This window comes from Leiobunum rupestre, chromosome 10, assembly GCF_980474605.1.
Source record: "Leiobunum rupestre chromosome 10, qqLeiRupe1.1.hap1, whole genome shotgun sequence".
In the NCBI taxonomy this organism is placed as follows: Eukaryota; Metazoa; Arthropoda; class Arachnida; order Opiliones; family Sclerosomatidae; genus Leiobunum; species Leiobunum rupestre.
Genome location: NC_143393.1, coordinates 14,502,531 through 14,521,267, shown reverse-complemented (window position 1 = coordinate 14,521,267; position 18,737 = coordinate 14,502,531). Strand labels below are relative to the sequence as shown.

Here is an 18,737-nt window from a genome sequence, read left to right as displayed (position 1 = left end):
TTTTGAAATTAAAATTAAATCGATTTATTTATTTTTATTGAATTTATTAATTTTTAAACAATTTAGAATATTAATTAAATAAATGGCCTAAAACAAATTAAATTAATCGATTTCATTTATTTAAATATATATTTGATATTATTGATTTTTAAACAATTGAAAATTTAATGAAATAAATAGTCTAAATAACTGGCCAACTAGTTATAATCACTTAAAATCAAAAACAAGGGTGGTGCTTTCTGATTTTTTAAAACAAATTAAACTAATCGATTTAATTAATTTAAATACATTTTTAATTTCATTGAATTTATTTATTTTTAAATAATTACTGTCTCTTTTTCAATCTATTTGATGACTAATTTGTTTATATCGGTTATATAATCTAAAACTAAATGAAATATGAATAAAAATTTTAATTTCATTGAATTTATTTATTTTTAAATAATTACTGTCTCTTTTTCAATCTATTTGATGACTAATTTGTTTATATCGGTTATATAATCTAAAACTAAATGAAATATGAATAAAAATTTTAATTTCATTGAATTTATTTATTTTTAAATAATTACTGTCTCTTTTTCAATCTATTTGATGACTAATTTGTTTATATCGGTTATATAATCTAAAACTAAATGAAATATGAATAAAAATTTTAATTTCATTGAATTTATTTATTTTTAAATAATTACTGTCTCTTTTTCAATCTATTTGATGACTAATTTGTTTATATCGGTTATATAATCTAAAACTAAATGAAATATGAATAAAAATTTTAATTTCATTGAATTTATTTATTTTTAAATAATTACTGTCTCTTTTTCAATCTATTTGATGACTAATTTGTTTATATCGGTTATATAATCTAAAACTAAACGAAATATGAATTAAAATTTAATTTAGTTTTATCAGATTTGATTCGCTTTGAAATTACTTGCCATTATTTATTCGTCACTGTAATTTAAACTAACGATTTTTAAAATCTTCAAATCAGATCATAGTGCAATAAATGAATTTCCGTTCCCATTATGAAATTACGTTTCGAACCCGTCTCAAAATCAATTCCGGCACAAAATCAAGAAAATATTCACCTTAAAAGTAGCGGTGGTCAACTGGGTTCCCTGACCGATTCCGGCCGATTTACAGGCCAAACACAAGGACTTGGCCGCGTTGACGAACTTGCCTTTCGCGTCACCTTTGCCTCCCAGAAATGACACCCGACGAGTGGACGGTCGCGACGAACCAGCGTTAGCGGTACTCGTTACCATAGCCGCCATTATTAATAGAAACTTAAAATTATAGACGGTTTTAAAAGAACACGTGGACTAAGACGATCGAGCGCGCGCCAGGTTCGGACATGACGGCGACTCCCAAATTTGGGAAAATTTCGGACTGAGGTTAGCGAATCACCAGCGACTAATGTTCGTCTAGGAAACAGAGTCGGGTTACGATTAAGATTGGCAGTATCCGGTGTGTGCCAAAAACATCTCCGCAATTCCAACAATCAAGTTACTTCGTTTTCAATTCCTTTTCAAGGATGCGCGACTTTTTATTACGACGAAATATATCGCGTATTAAAACTAGCGTATTCATAAATTTAAAAAGATTACTTATTTAAAATAATCAGATTATCAGCGCATACGCACTTCGCGAGACCGACTCAAAATTCTCAAAAACAGTAAAAACAAATTTTGATATTTTTTTGGAGTGAAGAACCTACATGTTCAAAGGTAGGAACGGAGCTAAGCGTCCGATTGGTTTAGAGTTACAAAGGGGGAGTGAAACCAAATTTTGGATACTATTTTTCCCCATGTGGAAGATAAAATTCGGGAAAATATGAATGCCGGTAAAATATTACGGTTAAAACGCTGCACCTTTGTATAATTAAGAGTTTAAATTTTTGGAGCTGTAGGCGATTAAAAACTCGTTTTAGATAGTGTCGTTCTTGCGAATGAATTTCTCTCTTCTCGTATTGGTCTTATAAGTGTGTTAGGTAAATATTGCGATATTTCATAAGATGGATATGAGGATAAATTCAGCTATTGACGGACTTTTCGGTCAGTCACCTTCCAGGGGTAAAATTGGTATTTTTTTATTATGGTTTAAAATTATTTAGTTTAAAGATATTTAACGTGGTTTAAAATTATTTAGTTTAAAGGTATTTAACGTGGTTTAAAATTATTTAGTTTAAAGGTATTTAACGTGGTTTAAAATTATTTAGTTTAAAGGTATTTAACGTGGTTTAAAATTATTTATTGAAGGGTATTTAACTTGGTTTAAAATTATTTGCTTTAAAGGTATTTAACGTGGTTTAAAATTATTTACTATAAAGGTATTTAACGTGGTTTAAAATTATTTACTATAAAGGTATTTAACGTGGTTTAAAATACATTTCCAAGTATTTAACTTAGTGTAAAAATAACTTTCAAGATATTTAACTTAGTGTAAAAATAACTTTCAAGATATTTAACTTAGTGTAAAAATAACTTTCAAGATATTTAACTTAGTGTAAAAATAACTTTCAAGATATTTAACTTAGTGTAAAAATAACTTTCAAGATATTTAACTTAGTGTAAAAATAACTTTCAAGATATTTAACTTAGTGTAAAAATAACTTTCAAGATATTTAACTTAGTGTAAAAATAACTTTCAAGATATTTAACTTAGTGTAAAAATAACTTTCAAGATATTTAACTTAGTGTAAAAATAACTTTCAAGATATTTAACTTAGTGTAAAAATAACTTTCAAGATATTTAACTTAGTGTAAAAATAACTTTCAAGATATTTAACTTAGTGTAAAAATAACTTTCAAGATATTTAACTTAGTGTAAAAATAACTTTCAAGATATTTAACTTAGTGTAAAAATAACTTTCAAGATATTTAACATTGTTCAAAATAACTTTCAAGATATTTAACATTGTTCAAAATAACTTTCAAGATATTTAACATTGTTCAAAATAACTTTCAAGATATTTAACATTGTTCAAAATAACTTTCAAGATATTTAACATTGTTCAAAATAACTTTCAAGATATTTAACATTGTTCAAAATAACTTTCAAGATATTTAACATTGTTCAAAATAACTTTCAAGATATTTAACATTGTTCAAAATAACTTTCAAGACAATTTCCATGTATTAACTTGATTAAATGAAACCACGCGGATAAAATAGAGTATCTCTACGATGGGTTTCTGTTATCAATCGCCTTCGAATGCCGGGCGAATTCATCGTGGATGAAAGAACGAGCGTGGGGAGTTTAGCCGAATTCCCTCCAAACGGAGATCGTGCCGCCATCTATTTGGCGTGGGAGGCGAACCGGAAAACGGGAAAGTTTCGATGACCCATTTTCGCTTTGATAGAGGCGCCGCCTATTTAGAGTTGGGAATTCAATACAGTTGGCCACTTGGGTATATGCCCACGCCAACGAAAAATCCACCCGAGATACGAGATTATAAAAGCGAAAAAGAGGGGGGAAAAGCACCGACAACAAGACAGCTGAGCAAGCCGACAAAAGGCTAGAAGGACAGGGACGTTAGTCACCCATAATTTGACACTTAAACATAGTTTTTCAGGTGTAAAGAAATTCAAGGTAATTGAATGACAAAAAGACCTCTTTTCATCGCTAAAGTCCGCCTTTGAAATATTTATTTTCGCGCCCGAGTATTTTGCACTAGCGACATCTCGAGGTATAAACGGTCCCTTTTAAAAATATTTTCTATAGAAACCCCTAATTTTTCGCTTCGATAAATTAAAGAGCGCTGAAAAGATGTAATAAAAAACAAAAAATTAAAAAAACACATACATTATTTTGAATAGTGGAAGAGAAGCGTAACATCTTTTTGCCAGAAGGGGGAGCGTTATCTAGTCTCGTTGGTCTATTTAATACCGGACATGACAATTTTTACCGTTGCGAGAAAAACAGATGATTTATCTATTTACGAACGAAAATTTGTTAAAACTATCCGCTTCGAATGTACAAAACGGTTTCGAAGAATAACACTCGATACAGTCGCACTCGCGACGGGATGTATCGCGTAAACATTTTCAAGTTGCGAAATTTTCAGGTGTTACGTGTTTAATATAACAATAGACCGTTTACATCTACCTAACCGGACGTTACACGTACTTTGTTAATTAACTGAACGTAAATATTACGTCTCTTACTTTTAGCCAATTTATAACGGAAAAACTGCCCTCCAAAGCGACGCCTGATGTGTTTTTTTCCTTTGAAACCACAAGTCTACGCCTAAACTCAAGGTTCAATTATTTTGGAAACGTATTAAACAAAAACAACAGAATGTTACGAGACATTCGTGAAATTTAATAGTGTTACAATGAATAAGCGCATCTTTTTAAAATTCGTTTCCTTACGCGTTAAGGAAAAGGTCAAGGCATTCACTAAGCCTAAAAGCTTATACGGAAGAGGTAGCAGACGGTAAAATAAGCGAGCGCTATATTGGCGAAACCCCCTAATTGTTTTTAAACGTTGTAATGAGTCGGAACCATCTTTCAGGGATAAACTCTTCGGGAAATAGTTTCATCTAACGGGGTAGTTAGTCAAACTGGTCTAGCGAGGATGCGTACACTTAGCCCGCGATGTCAGGTTACCTCGGCCTCAACCCAAGCTTGTCAATCTCTTTAGATCAAGAAAATTCCTCGTCTATTCCGCGGATGAAAATCTTCCAATCCCCATCCTTCTAAATGCGGCAATTGCCGTACCCACATGTAGGATAGGATAGTATTTTCTAGGAAGGAAAGAAAAAAGCTTTTTCCCCGTTCTAATCTTGGAACCCCTCCATCCAACGTCTCTCCAAAGAGGAACAGCCCAGGAAATTTTGTTTATAACCGTGGGATTAAAGTATACTCCGATTCAAGGTTTAAATTTTAGCTCAATAAGCCGTTTTAAACCAAGTCAAATTGAAACAAATAGATTTTTGTTTGACATCTTACCTTCGCGTCTATTCTAATAACTGGCGTAGCGCTTTCAAAGTTCAAATTAAAAAATTAAAACATCATGGTAGTTAAATATTTATTCTATTAATAAACATTGTGATTTTACCGTATTTATATACAAATTTCATTAATAAAATTATCCTTTAGATACCCGTAGCTTTAGTTACATATATTGTTAATTAAATTAAGTACATAAATTACAAAAACGTAGTATTTTGATAAATTTGGTGTAGTTTAGTAACTGTTAGGTATACGAATTATCTTTATTACGAGGTGTTCATCCAATGGCCATAACATTACCGGCGTGTTAGTTTGTTACGGTAACTAGCCTATATTAAATGAAGGCGGCGAAAAAATGAGTACATACCCAAAATCAAAATTAATACATCCTAAGCCTCGTCTTCCTTGTCACAATATCCGCGACAATATCGGACAGTTTGTGACCTTATTTCCAACTGATTTTCACTTATAACACCGCGATATCAAACCTTACATTTCGATTAAAAATATAGTATAACTCCTTTCACTAAAATTCCAATAAAAGTTAACCATAAACACTGTATATAATTATTTTTCATTTAAAAATGACTGAGACATCGCGAACATCACTACGAGATTCGACTTACCTTAAGCGGAAACGATTGCCATGCTTAGAAAACTAAAGGGCGCCATCTAGTTAGTAACCCACGCTCTTTTTGGTCGAAAAAAAGTAACCAAATATGAAATTCGTTTTTCGGCCAAAAAATGTAAAAAGACAGTTTTATCATTTAAATAAAATAAATTTATTTCTCGTTAAATTAAATATATATAAATGATAGATGGCGCGTTTAAATTAGCTCCATCTTAGAAACAGCTAATCATACGAGCCCCAAGCATGCCCCAAGGTTCGTAAAAGAAAAGCACTTTACGAGCCCCGGTCATTTTCGCGGCAGATATAACATATTTACAAACAAAATAAACACTTTAAAAATCTTCGTAATCATCGTCCACTGCTGTGGATTCAAATACATCCTTGTTGCCATCGTCTTGATCTCCCGCAATTTGACCAGAAGTGTCTCTTTTCCCCTTGTTGCCTACTATATAACTGGTCGTCTATGATAATAAAACACCTTAGTTTCTTATATTTATTTTGGATCACCTCATTTTACATTTCTGGCACCAGGTTTAACAAAAGCTAGCAGTAAGTTAGTAACTGGCCCTAGTTACATTAATAACAATTCTTAGCACCAGACGCATATAATATATCTCTTACAAGGTAATTATTCATCTATGCAGGCTACATGCCAGCGGCGGCGAACGGAAAACATTTCTGTGGGGGCACGGGCCATTATTTTTTTTATCCAAAAATTCTTATACTTAAAATTTAAATCTAAATTTATATATTTTTTTAAAAGTGTTCTGTCTAATATCTCATCCGTCAGGGAATACATTGATAATAATTTAATAAAAGTTAAGACTATATCTTTAGAAAAATATCTGCGTACATGGCTAGATAATTAAGCCTTTCTTGGCCACATACTTTACGAAGGTATTTTAGGTAGAATAGGGTACACGACGGAGCGATTTTCTGTTTGGACGAATCTATCGAAATCAATTTTACGGTTATATCATCTTAATGCTACTCACATCTGCAATCTCAAAATAACTTCTGTAAAAAGAGTGAATTTGGAACCAAATAAAGGCAGTGAGATTTTTCCCCGATTGCTATTTTTCCTCAATTTTATTTCTGTGGGGGCTCTGTTCTCGTTTGTTTTTCCCTGCAGGTTACAAATCTTATCATCTACCGCCTGAATTACTAACGACTATGTAAAATGTAGAAATAAAACAGCGTTGGGATACTTACTGCTTTTATAAACCATATTTATTATAATAATTTAGAAAATCGATATTTTGGTCGTTTGAAAAAAAATCAGCGGGTATTCTTCTGTGGTAGCGCGATTTTGCTATAGGATAATAGGATTCGTGCGTAGTTTAAATTTTGGTCACAAGTATCGCCACCTACCTATCTAGTTTCAAATTGAATATATGAAATCTGTCTATTCGTTCAAAATTCTCCCTGCACAACAGCTGAAAGTTTCAACCGAAAAACATTAAAATTCAAAGGTCGTCTACTATTTCTTCACATATTTAGTTGACGGATAATAAGGCAGATGGCGCTATATTTCCTAACCTTGAAGCCTATTTAGAATAATAATTTTAGATAAATCCGTCTCTTGAGACGAGAAAATGACAACGACAAAACCGCGATTCTGTTAGTTTTTCTCGGCTATATTTTGAGAAGCTCCCATTTTCTCGAAGACTAAGGTCTTTTTACATCGATCTCCAAACACAATTATGTTTCTCGTACGTAGAGACGGCAGGAAAAAGCGCTATTCGCCACGCAGCCGTCAGAAGTTTAAAGTTAATTACCTGTCTGCACGCCAGGAGGATGCAATTCCCTTGCGTAAACGTTATATTCGGAGGAAGATAAGGCTGTAACGGGGGAGGGAAGTAAGAAAGGAAATCAGAAAATAGAGAAAAAAGAAATAGCTCATCGTCTCGGAGACTTTCGTGTATTTATTATTAACATACCTGTCCTACGCACCCCTCCATCTGAAAATTAAAATATAAATAATCAATATATTTTGTCCAATCGATGTTAAGCTTAGAAAATCAAAGAGGATGGGGAGTAGTTCTTTATTAATCCCATTTTAATGTAATGAATCTGATTTACGTCAAATTAATTCACGCATATTAATTTTCAAAAAATAATCTGTTTTTGCATACTAACTAGCCTCCATCTCTAATTCAAAAGGAAAATTCCGAATTAATTTACATATTTGAATGATGTTAATTAATAAGCAATAAGGGAGAGACAAATCGAATATTGTTTGACTATCGTCCATCAGTAACATAATTTACCATTTAGTATGACCAGAAGTATATAATTTCCTATGACCAGAAGTATATTATTAAGTATGACCAGAAGTATATAATTTAGTATGACCAGAAGTATATACTTTAGTATGATTAGAAGTATATAATTTAGTATGACCAGAAGTATATAATTTACTATGAACACAAGTATGTAATTTAGTATGACCAGAAGTATATAATTTAGTATGACCATAAGTATATAATTTACTATGAACAGAAGTATATAATTTAGTATGAACAGAAGTATATAATTTACTATGTACAGAAGTACATAATTTACTATGAACAGAAGTATATAATTTAGTATGAACAGAAGTATATAATTTACTATGAACAGAAGTATATAATTTAGTATGAACAGAAGTATATAATTTAGTATGAACAGGAGTATATAATTTAGTGTGACCAGCAGTATATAATTTAGTATGTAAGGACGATAATCTACTACAACCAAAGACGATAATATACTACAACCAAGGACGATAATCTACTACAACCAAAGACGATAATATACTACAACTAAGGACGATAATATACTACAACCAAGGACGGAAATATACTACAACCAAAGACGATAATATACTACAACCAAGGACGATAATATACTACAACCAAGGACGATAATATACTACAACCAAGGACGAAAATATACTACAACCAAAGACGATAATATACTACAACCAAGGACGATAATATACTACAACCAAGGACGAAAATATACTACAACCAAAGACGATAATATACTACAACCAAGGACGAAAATATACTACAACCAAAGACGATAATATACTACAACCAAGGACGATAATATACTACAACCAAGGACGATAATATACTACAACCAAGGACGAAAATATACTACAACCAAAGACGATAATATACTACAACCAAGGACGATAATATACTACAACCAAGGACGAAAATATACTACAACCAAAGACGATAATATACTACAACCAAGGACGAAAATATACTACAACCAAAGACGATAATATACTACAACCAAGGACGATAATATACTACAACCAAGGACGATAATATACTACTCAATTCGGTGTCCAAAAAAGGTTCGGTATGAAAGTTAGCTTTAAAACAATAAAAAGTGTCATACTTTTGTTATTATGTTAATTATGATATTTACAAAATCCCCTAGTTTCAAATACACTTAACAGGTACTTACGATGGTCGAATAACTCGATCTCAAACATCTGACGCATTGACTCTGTAATAAGAGAAAAATTAATCTCCTGGTTTATGTTTCAATTCCAAAATCAAGTACCTATCTCGAAAAATGAAATTTTAGTAATAAATCATTTAATGCTATTTTTGACATTTTTTTTATTAAAAATGAAATTTAAAATGATCTTTCGAAAAGCGTTAAGAAAGAATAATTATTGTCTAAATAAGTTACCTTGTTTTAGAATTAAATTAACACGGTTCTAACGTACCTGCAAACGAGTTTGATCCGTAGAGTTGATACAAACACGTACTTGATTCTTAAAAAAGGTAAATATAAATTTGGTTCAATATTGAAATAATTGTGGTATATCAGAAGTTTATAATATTTCTCTTATGCGAGAAGTATCCGTTTCTTAATATTGCTAAATGATCTTCTCTTGAAACATGTATTTTCATGGGCTCTCACTTTTCAAAATTCTTCATATAGCAATTTTCTCAACCCAATTACGGAATTATTTAAAAAACTTTCCTCGATAGGTGGAGGGTTGTAGTTTTTCTACGGGTAACCAATATGCGAAACCGGTTCATGCCGATATATATATTTGAAAAGTTCGTGTTTAATTTTTGGGAGCTAGCCCGTTACTTCTCTCGTAAAAGGTATATTATATACTTATGGTAGAGATGTGCAAATACCATTTTTAAGACTCGAATCGAATATCAAATATTGGTTTTCTAGCTACGTCAAATAACCAATCGAATATTTAAAACGTCGAATAGTTTGGTCTAATATTTTTGATTGAAGAAACATTGACAATTGAATGAACATGTACCAAATAGTATTTCGAATACCAAATAATTCGACGTTATTGGTTCTTTTGGTTCTTGGTTTAGGAGTTATTGCTGCTTTAGAAATATCCATACCAAGCCAAGGCTCAATAAGAGACTCAGACAATATACTGAAGTAGATTTTATTATGAGGAAAATATTTGAGAAACTCCATGGATGAATCGAATATTCAACTATTGGATCAAGCAAAAAGGAATATTCGCGAAGATTTTCTAGGACAAGTCAATTCGACGGATAGAATATTTGATTTGGTATTCGCTCGAATATTCAACTATTTGATCAGGCAAAATGAATATTCGTGAATGTTTTCAAGGACTAGTCAATCCGATGAATCGAATACTCGATTTGGTATTCACTCGAATATTCGACTATTTGATCAGGCAAAAATGACTATTCGTGAAAATTTTCAAGGAGTAGTCAATTCGACGAATCGAATATTCGATTTCGTATTAACTCGAATATTCAACTATTTTATCAGGCAAAAATTAACATTCGCAAAACATTTTCAATTAGTAGTCAATTTGACGAAACGAATACTGAATTTGGTATTCGCTCGAATATTCGATTATTTGATCAGGCGAAAATTAATTTTCGCGAACATTTTCAAGGGTAATCAACGAGGGGCAGCTCACTCCAATGATTATTAGGACACCCTCGTATGATTAAATCATAATTAGATTAGATTAAAATTAAATCTGTAGCTTCAGCTGTACAAAGATTAAAAATGATTAAATAATTATTAAATTTTAATCATGATTATTAGGACACCCTGTGACAAAGTGATCTGCCCCTCGGTAATCAATTTAACGAATTGAATATTCGACTATTTGATCAGGCGAAAACGAATATTCGCGAACATTTTCAAGGACTAGTCAATTCGACGAATCGAATATTTGAATTCGTATTCGCCCGAATATTCTACTATTTGATCAAGCAAAAACGAATATTTGCGAACATTTTCAAGGACTAGTCAATTCGACGAATCGAATATTCGATTTGGTATTCGATCGTATAATTTGGAGTAAGCAAATAATTGGCACTAATTGCGGGTATGTGTATTTACGAAAAGATATCCCCAGAATCCGCTGACAAATCCCGCTGCGACCAGCGAAAGGAAGAGGCCAATTGTGGCGGCCAACCTCATATTTGGTGGTGCGCGCTCCTCCGAAATGAGAATTTAAAAACAGATCCTCGTTCCTCTACAAAACAGGGTCCTTCAATTAATTAGATTTAACCCTGCTTCGACCTTCACGTCTTTCAACAAGAGAAAAAGAGGCGGGAATTTTATATCAATCGCAGCTGGTGTCAATTAAGCGCAAAATAATTAGACCTAATTCTCGTACCACCGATTTTAATTAAATTGACTTTTGTTCAACTTAAGGGCTTCAAATAAATATGGAGTAATTATATATTCTATATTCTCAAGTTATTTAAATCACGTCGTAAAAAGACATATTCCAATATCAGGAGAGCGTATCAAAAGAGTGAAAATAATTTTAAATATAGATAGAAATATTTAATATAGCTATTTTTAATAACAATAATGTATTTATTTATTGCAATAACGTATTTAGTTATATTAATTATGCATTTATTTATAGCAATAACGTATTTATTTATAGCAATAACGTATTTATTTATAGCAATAACGTATTTATTTATAGCAATAACGTATTTATTTATAGCAATAACGTATTTATTTATAGCAATAACGTATTTATTTATAGCAATAACGTATTTATTTATAGCAATAACGTATTTATTTATAGCAATAACGTATTCATTTATAGCAATAACGTATTCATTTATAGCCATAACGTATTTATTTATAGCAATAACGTATTTATTTATAGCAATAACGTATTTATTTATAGCAATAACGTATTTATTTATAGCAATAACGTATTTATTTATAGCAATAACGTATTTATTTATAGCAATAACGTATTTATTTATAGCAATAACGTATTTATTTATAGCAATAACGTATTTATTTATAGCAATAACGTATTTATTTATAGCAATAACGTATTTAGTTATAATAATTATGTATAGCAATAACGTATTTAGTTATAATAATTATGTATAGCAATAACGTATTTAGTTATAATAATTATATATTTATTTATAGCAATAACGTATTTATTTACAACAAAAATATATTTATTTATACCAATAATGTATTTATTTATAGAAATAAGGTATTGATTTATAGAAATAATATATTTATTTATAGAAATAATATATTTATTTATAGAAATAATGTATTTATTTATTGAATAATGTATTTATTTATAGAAATAATGTATTTATTTACAGCAGTAATATATTTATTTAAAGAAATAATGTATTGATTTATGTATTGATTTATAGAAATAATGTATTTATTTATAGAAAAAATGTATTTATTTATAGAAATAATGTATTTATTTACAGCAATAATGTATTGATTTATAGAAAAAATGTATTGATTTATAGAAAAAAATATATTGATTTATAGAAATAATGTATTTATTTATAAAAAAAAATGTATTTATTTATAGAAATAATGTATTTATTTATAGCAATAATGTAAATATTTATAGCAATAATGTAAATATTTATAGCAATAATGTAAATATTTATAGCAATAATGTAAATATTTATAGCAATAATGTAAATATTTATAGCAATAATGTATTTATTTATAGCAATAATGTAAATATTTATAGCAATAATGTAAATATTTATAGCAATAATGTAAATATTTATAGCAATAATGTATGTATTTATACCTTCGGTCCCAGAGAGGGGGGGAGGGGAGAAAAAAAGTAACTGACCCGCGCTTCAGTGGCGTCGGAACCCATTATAGTGAATTCTCTAGTCACCTTGGTCGGAACCAATGTGAGACACGGGGCGGATTTAATTGTTTAGGGGCCAATACGCTTACTGCCATCTAGGAGCAACAAACACAAGGAGAACGCAGCCAGCCTTTAAACACGCTAACGAGGGGTTGTGTACGAATTTCATTGGACGAACGTCACGAGCCTTTACCCTGAACGTTTCACGGGCGGGGGGGAAGACAATTTCCGAATTTTCCCCTTCCGACGGCAGCAGGTGCTAAAGCGTCTAACCAATGAAAAACGTACACAAGAAAATCCACGACTTTTGACGGGTTGCGTTTTCCTTGTGTGGGGTGTTGTGTTTGTTGCTCCTAGCTGCCAGGGCGTGAAAGGGATGCAGGCAACAACCAAATTCGTCAATGTCGCTAAGTAGAAATAAATACCTTGTTCATTTAACCAAAAGCTGTTTCATTGGTATTAAATATAATTATTAATTAATAAGCGAGTTTTAATAATCTCTGACGCATGCGCAGATACGAAAAAGCAGGCAAGGATGGTATTTTGACTTCACACCTCAGCGTGACCTCGGTGACCTATGACAAGTACCTTCTTAATATATATTTATAAAGACGTAAGATGGCGCTGCCGTTATTGAAACTTGCTAATTAGTTAAAGTGGAACTAAATATTTGAAAGGCGATTTCTTACAAAGCAAAAGAAAAGGTAAACAGTATAATAATAATAATTAGCTAGGTTAATACCCAAGGCACCACCTTAGGCCTAAGTCATCTAGCGACTTTTATTGCCTTTTAATTCAGGTGGCCGGGTTAAATTGCATAGGAGGGTGCATTGACAAGCCCTTCATGCCACCCGAACCAACCAGTTTCTATGGAAAGGAAAACTGAAGAACTTTGGGGAAAACTCCTCTAACTTTCAAACTCAGCGCGGAAGGAAATTTTGAGAGCTTTCACCCAGTGCCTCAAGCTGAGATCGAACCACGAGGCGAAAGTACTAACCACATCCTCCAACACGATTCCTTACATTTCCTCCGTGATGTTATTCAACGACAGTGGCGAACCCATGATTGGGGGGGGGAGAAAATATTAAAAAATAGTAGATTTTAGAGAGATGTAATACTTGGGGGGGGGGTAATACCTTAAGCCCCCCCCCCCGCTGGGTGCGCCACTGTACAAAGAAAAAGCACAATTTTGGAAAGACTTCTAGTTTAGACCAAGAAACACAGGGACATCTCGCTCATAGCATACCCAACGCTTTATTATTCGGCGGGGATTTGTTGCGGCTGCGGTAGGGAGAGGGGGGTTAGGTGATACAGATAGTCAATAGGCGCCATCCATGAGATATAAAAATAACGTTTTTTAAAGAACTTGAGAAAAAAAATCAGCTAAGAGTTACATATTTTTAAATTATTTTATATTTTTTTAATAATTTAGGGACACAAATATTAAAAAACATAAAAGAAATTTCGTTTTTTGGAGCCACGCTGTTGCAGGCCACGTGCTGACAGATTGTAGGGCTGTGCACGTGACTCAAATAGCCAATAATAATTAACTCATCTTCGCTACTAGCGACACAGCGCGATATAAATAGGAAATAGGCTGCCGCAACGAAGCTTCGAGCGCGAAATATCTACCGTGCGACGTCCCTGCGTTTCTTGGTCTAAGTTTCTAGGGTAGTTTTCGAGAGTGAAAACATGTAATATTTTTCCCGGGGCAGATAAAAATATATTTATGCTGGATGTTCTATTTCTGAGAAAGTAATCCTATGTCTCCTCACTCTTTTAAAAGGGTGGTTCGTTTTTCAATTTTCCCCATTCGAGAAAACTTTTCATCCGACTGTAGCTCCGTCCTTCCGTGATTAAGATGAATCGGTCAGCGATGGGAATTTCCGTGCCCCGTCAAAACTCTCCCAACTTTGCTTCCGCGACGAGAATGTATATCCTACACTAGGCCTACTTAAGACTGTCTACCTAATGTATCTACAGTCAAAAGGGTATCAAGCAAAAAATGTAAAGTAATTCTTAGGGATTTTAAAATCAATAGACGTATATACTATCATAAGTTGATAAGAAATCTCTTACGGGATAAGTATATATCTAGGTCAATTAAATGGAACTTGTACCTTTGCAGGCTCGAGATGCTTTGCAATTCGAAATGGTGGATGCCTCACGTCTCAAAGATGTAAAGAGCTAGCGCGTAACGCGGAAGTTCTGCAGTTTCACCTCGCTTATCAGATGATTATTTATTTTAAAACACAATGCTTCTGTTTAGCAGACGAAAATTCAAACGCTTAAGTGAGATTCTCGCGATGTCCACCATGTGACTATTTTCGTAAAAAGCATTATTTTTGCGTTTAAATAGGTTTGAGGAAGTTCTGTAATTAGCTTGGCCTTTTTTTTGTTTCGAAACATATTTTGAAAAATCAGCGCGAGCCTACAAAGGTAATTTTTTTTAAGTTACTTATCTTGTAAGAATGTAATATATACTTTTGGTACTATGGAATAATCTAGTCTTCTTAAATTAATTATTCAGTTTAGTTTTTTTAAATACACCGAAATTCAAATACATGGCAAAAACCTAGTATTAGGTTTTTCTTATTTTAATTCAGATTATTTCTTAAGGTAAAGTTAAGTGTTATTTACTGGTATAAATCGTACAAAAATGTGCATTGTTTAATACAATATTTATTTAATATTTAATTATATGTTAAACCATGAAATTGCAGTAAATAAAAGTTTTAAATATTCTACTTTCGTATTATAAAAATCGAGATTTCAATTATTAAAACTTGTTAACATTATAATTTGACACCAGCAAAAATAAATAGTTTAAAATGATTTCTTACGTTATTCCGGCCAAATTCCCCTAACGAATAGCAATTTAAGTTTATATTAAACCTTTTACTTAACGCGTTTATATTAAAACAACCGCGGCGTATTTAAAACACAGTGAAATGAATTTCAGGAAGGTTTTGTCTCGATATATATATATATATAATTTATATATATATATTGAATAACGATTGAAAAGTGTGGCGTACATTTCCTTGTGGTTGGTATGACAATGTTTTCCGGTATTCTCGATACATCTCAGCCTTGAATTCATCTCCCACTGAGTGGCCTATTATTAAAAGACATAATAGTTGTGTAGAAAAATTAATATAAAAATGAGAGGATGAAAACGAAAACGTTCCACATTCCGTTGTTCGGTTTGATACGCGGTGATGTTGCAACACAAATATGTCAAATTGAATTTAAATGAAACGCCACATCTATATAAACCAAAGGCCGACAAAATTTTGCTTTTCTAATTTCGCGTGTCAATCGAAAATAATATTTATCCCACATTATCTAAAAGCAATTTTTGGAGAAAACTCCAAAATGTTGAAAACCTTTTCCGGCGAAAATAACAACTGGTTTGTGTGAGACTGTTTCGGAAATATTTTAAATTGTTTTAGTTTTATTTAAAACAGGTAAATTTTAAAATTATTATCTTTTAATACAGGTATTTTTTAAAAATTTATCTTTTTAATACAGGTACTTTTAAAAATTTTATCTTTCAATGCAGGTAATTTTAATTTTTTATAATACAGGTACTTTTTAAAATTTTATCTTTCAATGCAGGTAATTTTAATTTTTTTTAATACAGGTACTTTTTTAAATTTTATCTTTCAATGCAGGTAATTTTAATTTTTTTTAATACAGGTACTTTTTTAAATTTTATCTTTCAATGCAGGTAATTTTAATTTTTTTTAATACAGGTACTTTTTTAAATTTTATCTTTCAATGCAGGTAATTTTAATTTTTTTTAATACAGGTACTTTTTAAAATTTTATCTTTCAATGCAGGTAATTTTAATTTTTTTTAATACAGGTAATTTTAATTTGGTTTAATACAAGTAATTTCATTTTTGTTTAATACAAGTAATTTCAACTTTGTATAATACAGGTAATGTTTTGAATACAGGTAATTCTTTGAATACAGGTAATTTTTTAATACATGTAATTTTTTAATACAGGTAATTTTTTAACACAGGTAGTTTTTTTTAATACAGGTAATTTTAAAACTATTACAATTCTGGTAATCTGAAAAGTTTTACAAGTCAAATAATATATATATATATATATATATATATATATATATTCTACGGTCTTAACCTATGCATATGGTCTTAACACTTTTTCTTAAAAGCCCAAAAACCAAAAAATCTTATTATAACTCCACCAAATTTTGTATGCGCATAGTTCTAAACCTAGAATATTCGCTACAAAAAATGGGATTTCGTATTTTCTTATTTAATATTTTAACTTGGAGTAGAGAAGTGGACTGGAGGGGAAATGCCCATATCTGTAGCACTGATTCTCTTCGCCCATCCACGCTGCCTAAGCGCTCCCGGCATGCACTGCATTATTGGTAGGGGCCAATGTTTTACCGGAACCATAGCGACGAAAAAGAGAGTTATTTCCAAGGCTTGCTTTAAATATTTCTTAGCAATGGGAACCGTTGTGTTTAATGATTTCCTTTTTGTTATAGATTTTATCTCAACATTGTCACCTGCTATTAAAAATTTTAATTTATAAAAGAGAAAAATAACTTGTTAGGCCTTGGTTTTTAGATACAATATTAGATAATATAACAAATTTACTATTTCAAAAGTTTATGCAAAAATTTGAAGGAGTTGTAGGGGTGAGTTGAGAAGTATGCCGGTTTTTTTCCCATTTTCCTACGATGAGTTAAAAGAGCGCCAGAGAGCTTCAAAGTGTGGCTGCAACAAGTGCAAATCCAAGCAACAGGGAAATGCGAACATTAAGGTTTGGGATCGTGTGATAGCTAAAAAAGGACTTTGTAAACCAATTGAGGTAACCAGCGTAAAAAAGATTAATCAAACAGTATTTAAAGTCGTGATGGACCGCGATTTATCGCAAATTCATCGTACTCCTGAAATCGCATTTCCCTGCTGCTTAGTTTTTCGCTTGTTGCAGCCTACTTCCAGAGGCTAGTTGGCCACACTTTGAAGCTATCTGCCGCATGGGAAAAAACAGGCATACTTCTCAACTCACCCCCTACAACTCCTTAAAATTTTGGCATAACCTTTTGAAACACCCTGTATATAAATAGATTGGAGGGCTTTACATAATTAGTGGGCTTGATTGGGACTCGAAACTTGGTTTTTAAGCCGTTGAAAGGACTCGAAGACTCGATAGCACACTTCGAAATGGCCTCGAGACTCGATAGACCCGTAGTTTGTAAAGTGAAACACTCGAAAATTGCGTTTTCGGGAGACGTACTACAATATGCACTCTAGGTTTCAGAGTAAACCCATTCTCTAATTATTTTGTTGAAAAATTAAAACATAGGCGAAATACTACGAAACGCAATATTAGCTAGTTATACGGACAACCTTTTGGGAAACGGCTTTAGTATAGACGATATTGGTTTCGTTAAATAGATATTAGACTAGAATCCTGATTATAATTTTTTTCATAGGCATAATAATATAAATAATTTGGACCCGTATATCGGCTGTTAAATATATTTTTTATGTTACGCTTACACACTTTCAACAAACATTTTATTTCATTTTATTTAATTTTATTTCATTTTATTTCATTTTATTTCATTTCATTCCATTTAATTTCATTTAGTTTATTTCATTCAATTTCATTTCATTCCATTTAATTTCATTTAGTTTATTTCATTCAATTTCATCTCAGTTAGTTTATTTCATTCCATTTCATTTCATTTAGTTTATTTCATTCAATTTCATTTCATTTAGTTTATTTCATTCCATTTCATTTCAGTTAGTTTATTTCATTTAATTTCATTTCATTTAGTTTATTTCATTATATTTCATTTCGTTCCATTTAATTTCATTTAGTTTATTTCATTTTATTTCATTCCATTTCATTTCATTTAGTTTATTTCATTTATTTCATTCCATTTCATTCTATTTAGTTTATTTCATTTTATTTCATTCCATTTCATTTCATTTAGTTTATTTCAT

At 31.3% G+C, this 18,737-nt stretch overlaps 2 protein-coding genes across 6 annotated transcripts in view; both read right to left on the bottom strand.

Moving 5' to 3' along the window:
* LOC149924483 (rho GTPase-activating protein 45-like) overlaps positions 1 to 5,528 on the bottom strand; it is a 53,664-nt gene extending 48,136 nt beyond the window's left edge. For 2 of the 4 annotated variants that reach the window (XM_090161573.1, XM_090161574.1), the window contains exon 1: positions 1,089 to 1,289. In XM_090161573.1, the coding sequence (XP_090017699.1) occupies positions 1,089 to 1,274 (186 nt within the window). In that variant the 5' untranslated portion in view covers positions 1,275 to 1,289. Of the gene's footprint in view, positions 1 to 1,088; positions 1,290 to 3,804; positions 3,853 to 5,322 lie in introns of those variants that run through there. The other 2 variants (XM_090161577.1, XM_090161576.1) reach the window with 2 other exon arrangements.
* A 191-nt stretch (positions 5,529 to 5,719) lies between these two features.
* On the bottom strand, positions 5,720 to 15,691 carry LOC149924482 (uncharacterized). Of its 2 annotated transcripts, none has more exons than XM_090161579.1 (7): positions 15,580 to 15,691; positions 10,960 to 11,095; positions 9,320 to 9,367; positions 9,052 to 9,093; positions 7,527 to 7,547; positions 7,365 to 7,427; positions 5,720 to 6,047 (listed from the first exon to the last, which is right to left on the bottom strand). In XM_090161579.1, exons 2-7 carry the CDS (start codon positions 11,038 to 11,040, stop codon positions 5,919 to 5,921), a joined length of 384 nt encoding a protein of 127 aa, XP_090017705.1. In that variant the 5' UTR covers positions 11,041 to 11,095; positions 15,580 to 15,691; the 3' UTR covers positions 5,720 to 5,918. The 2 variants fall into 2 exon arrangements, with proteins under 2 accessions (XP_090017705.1, XP_090017706.1); XM_090161580.1 differs by lacking the exon at positions 5,720 to 6,047 and adding an exon at positions 6,054 to 7,022.
* Between the last annotated feature and the right edge of the window lie 3,046 nt (positions 15,692 to 18,737).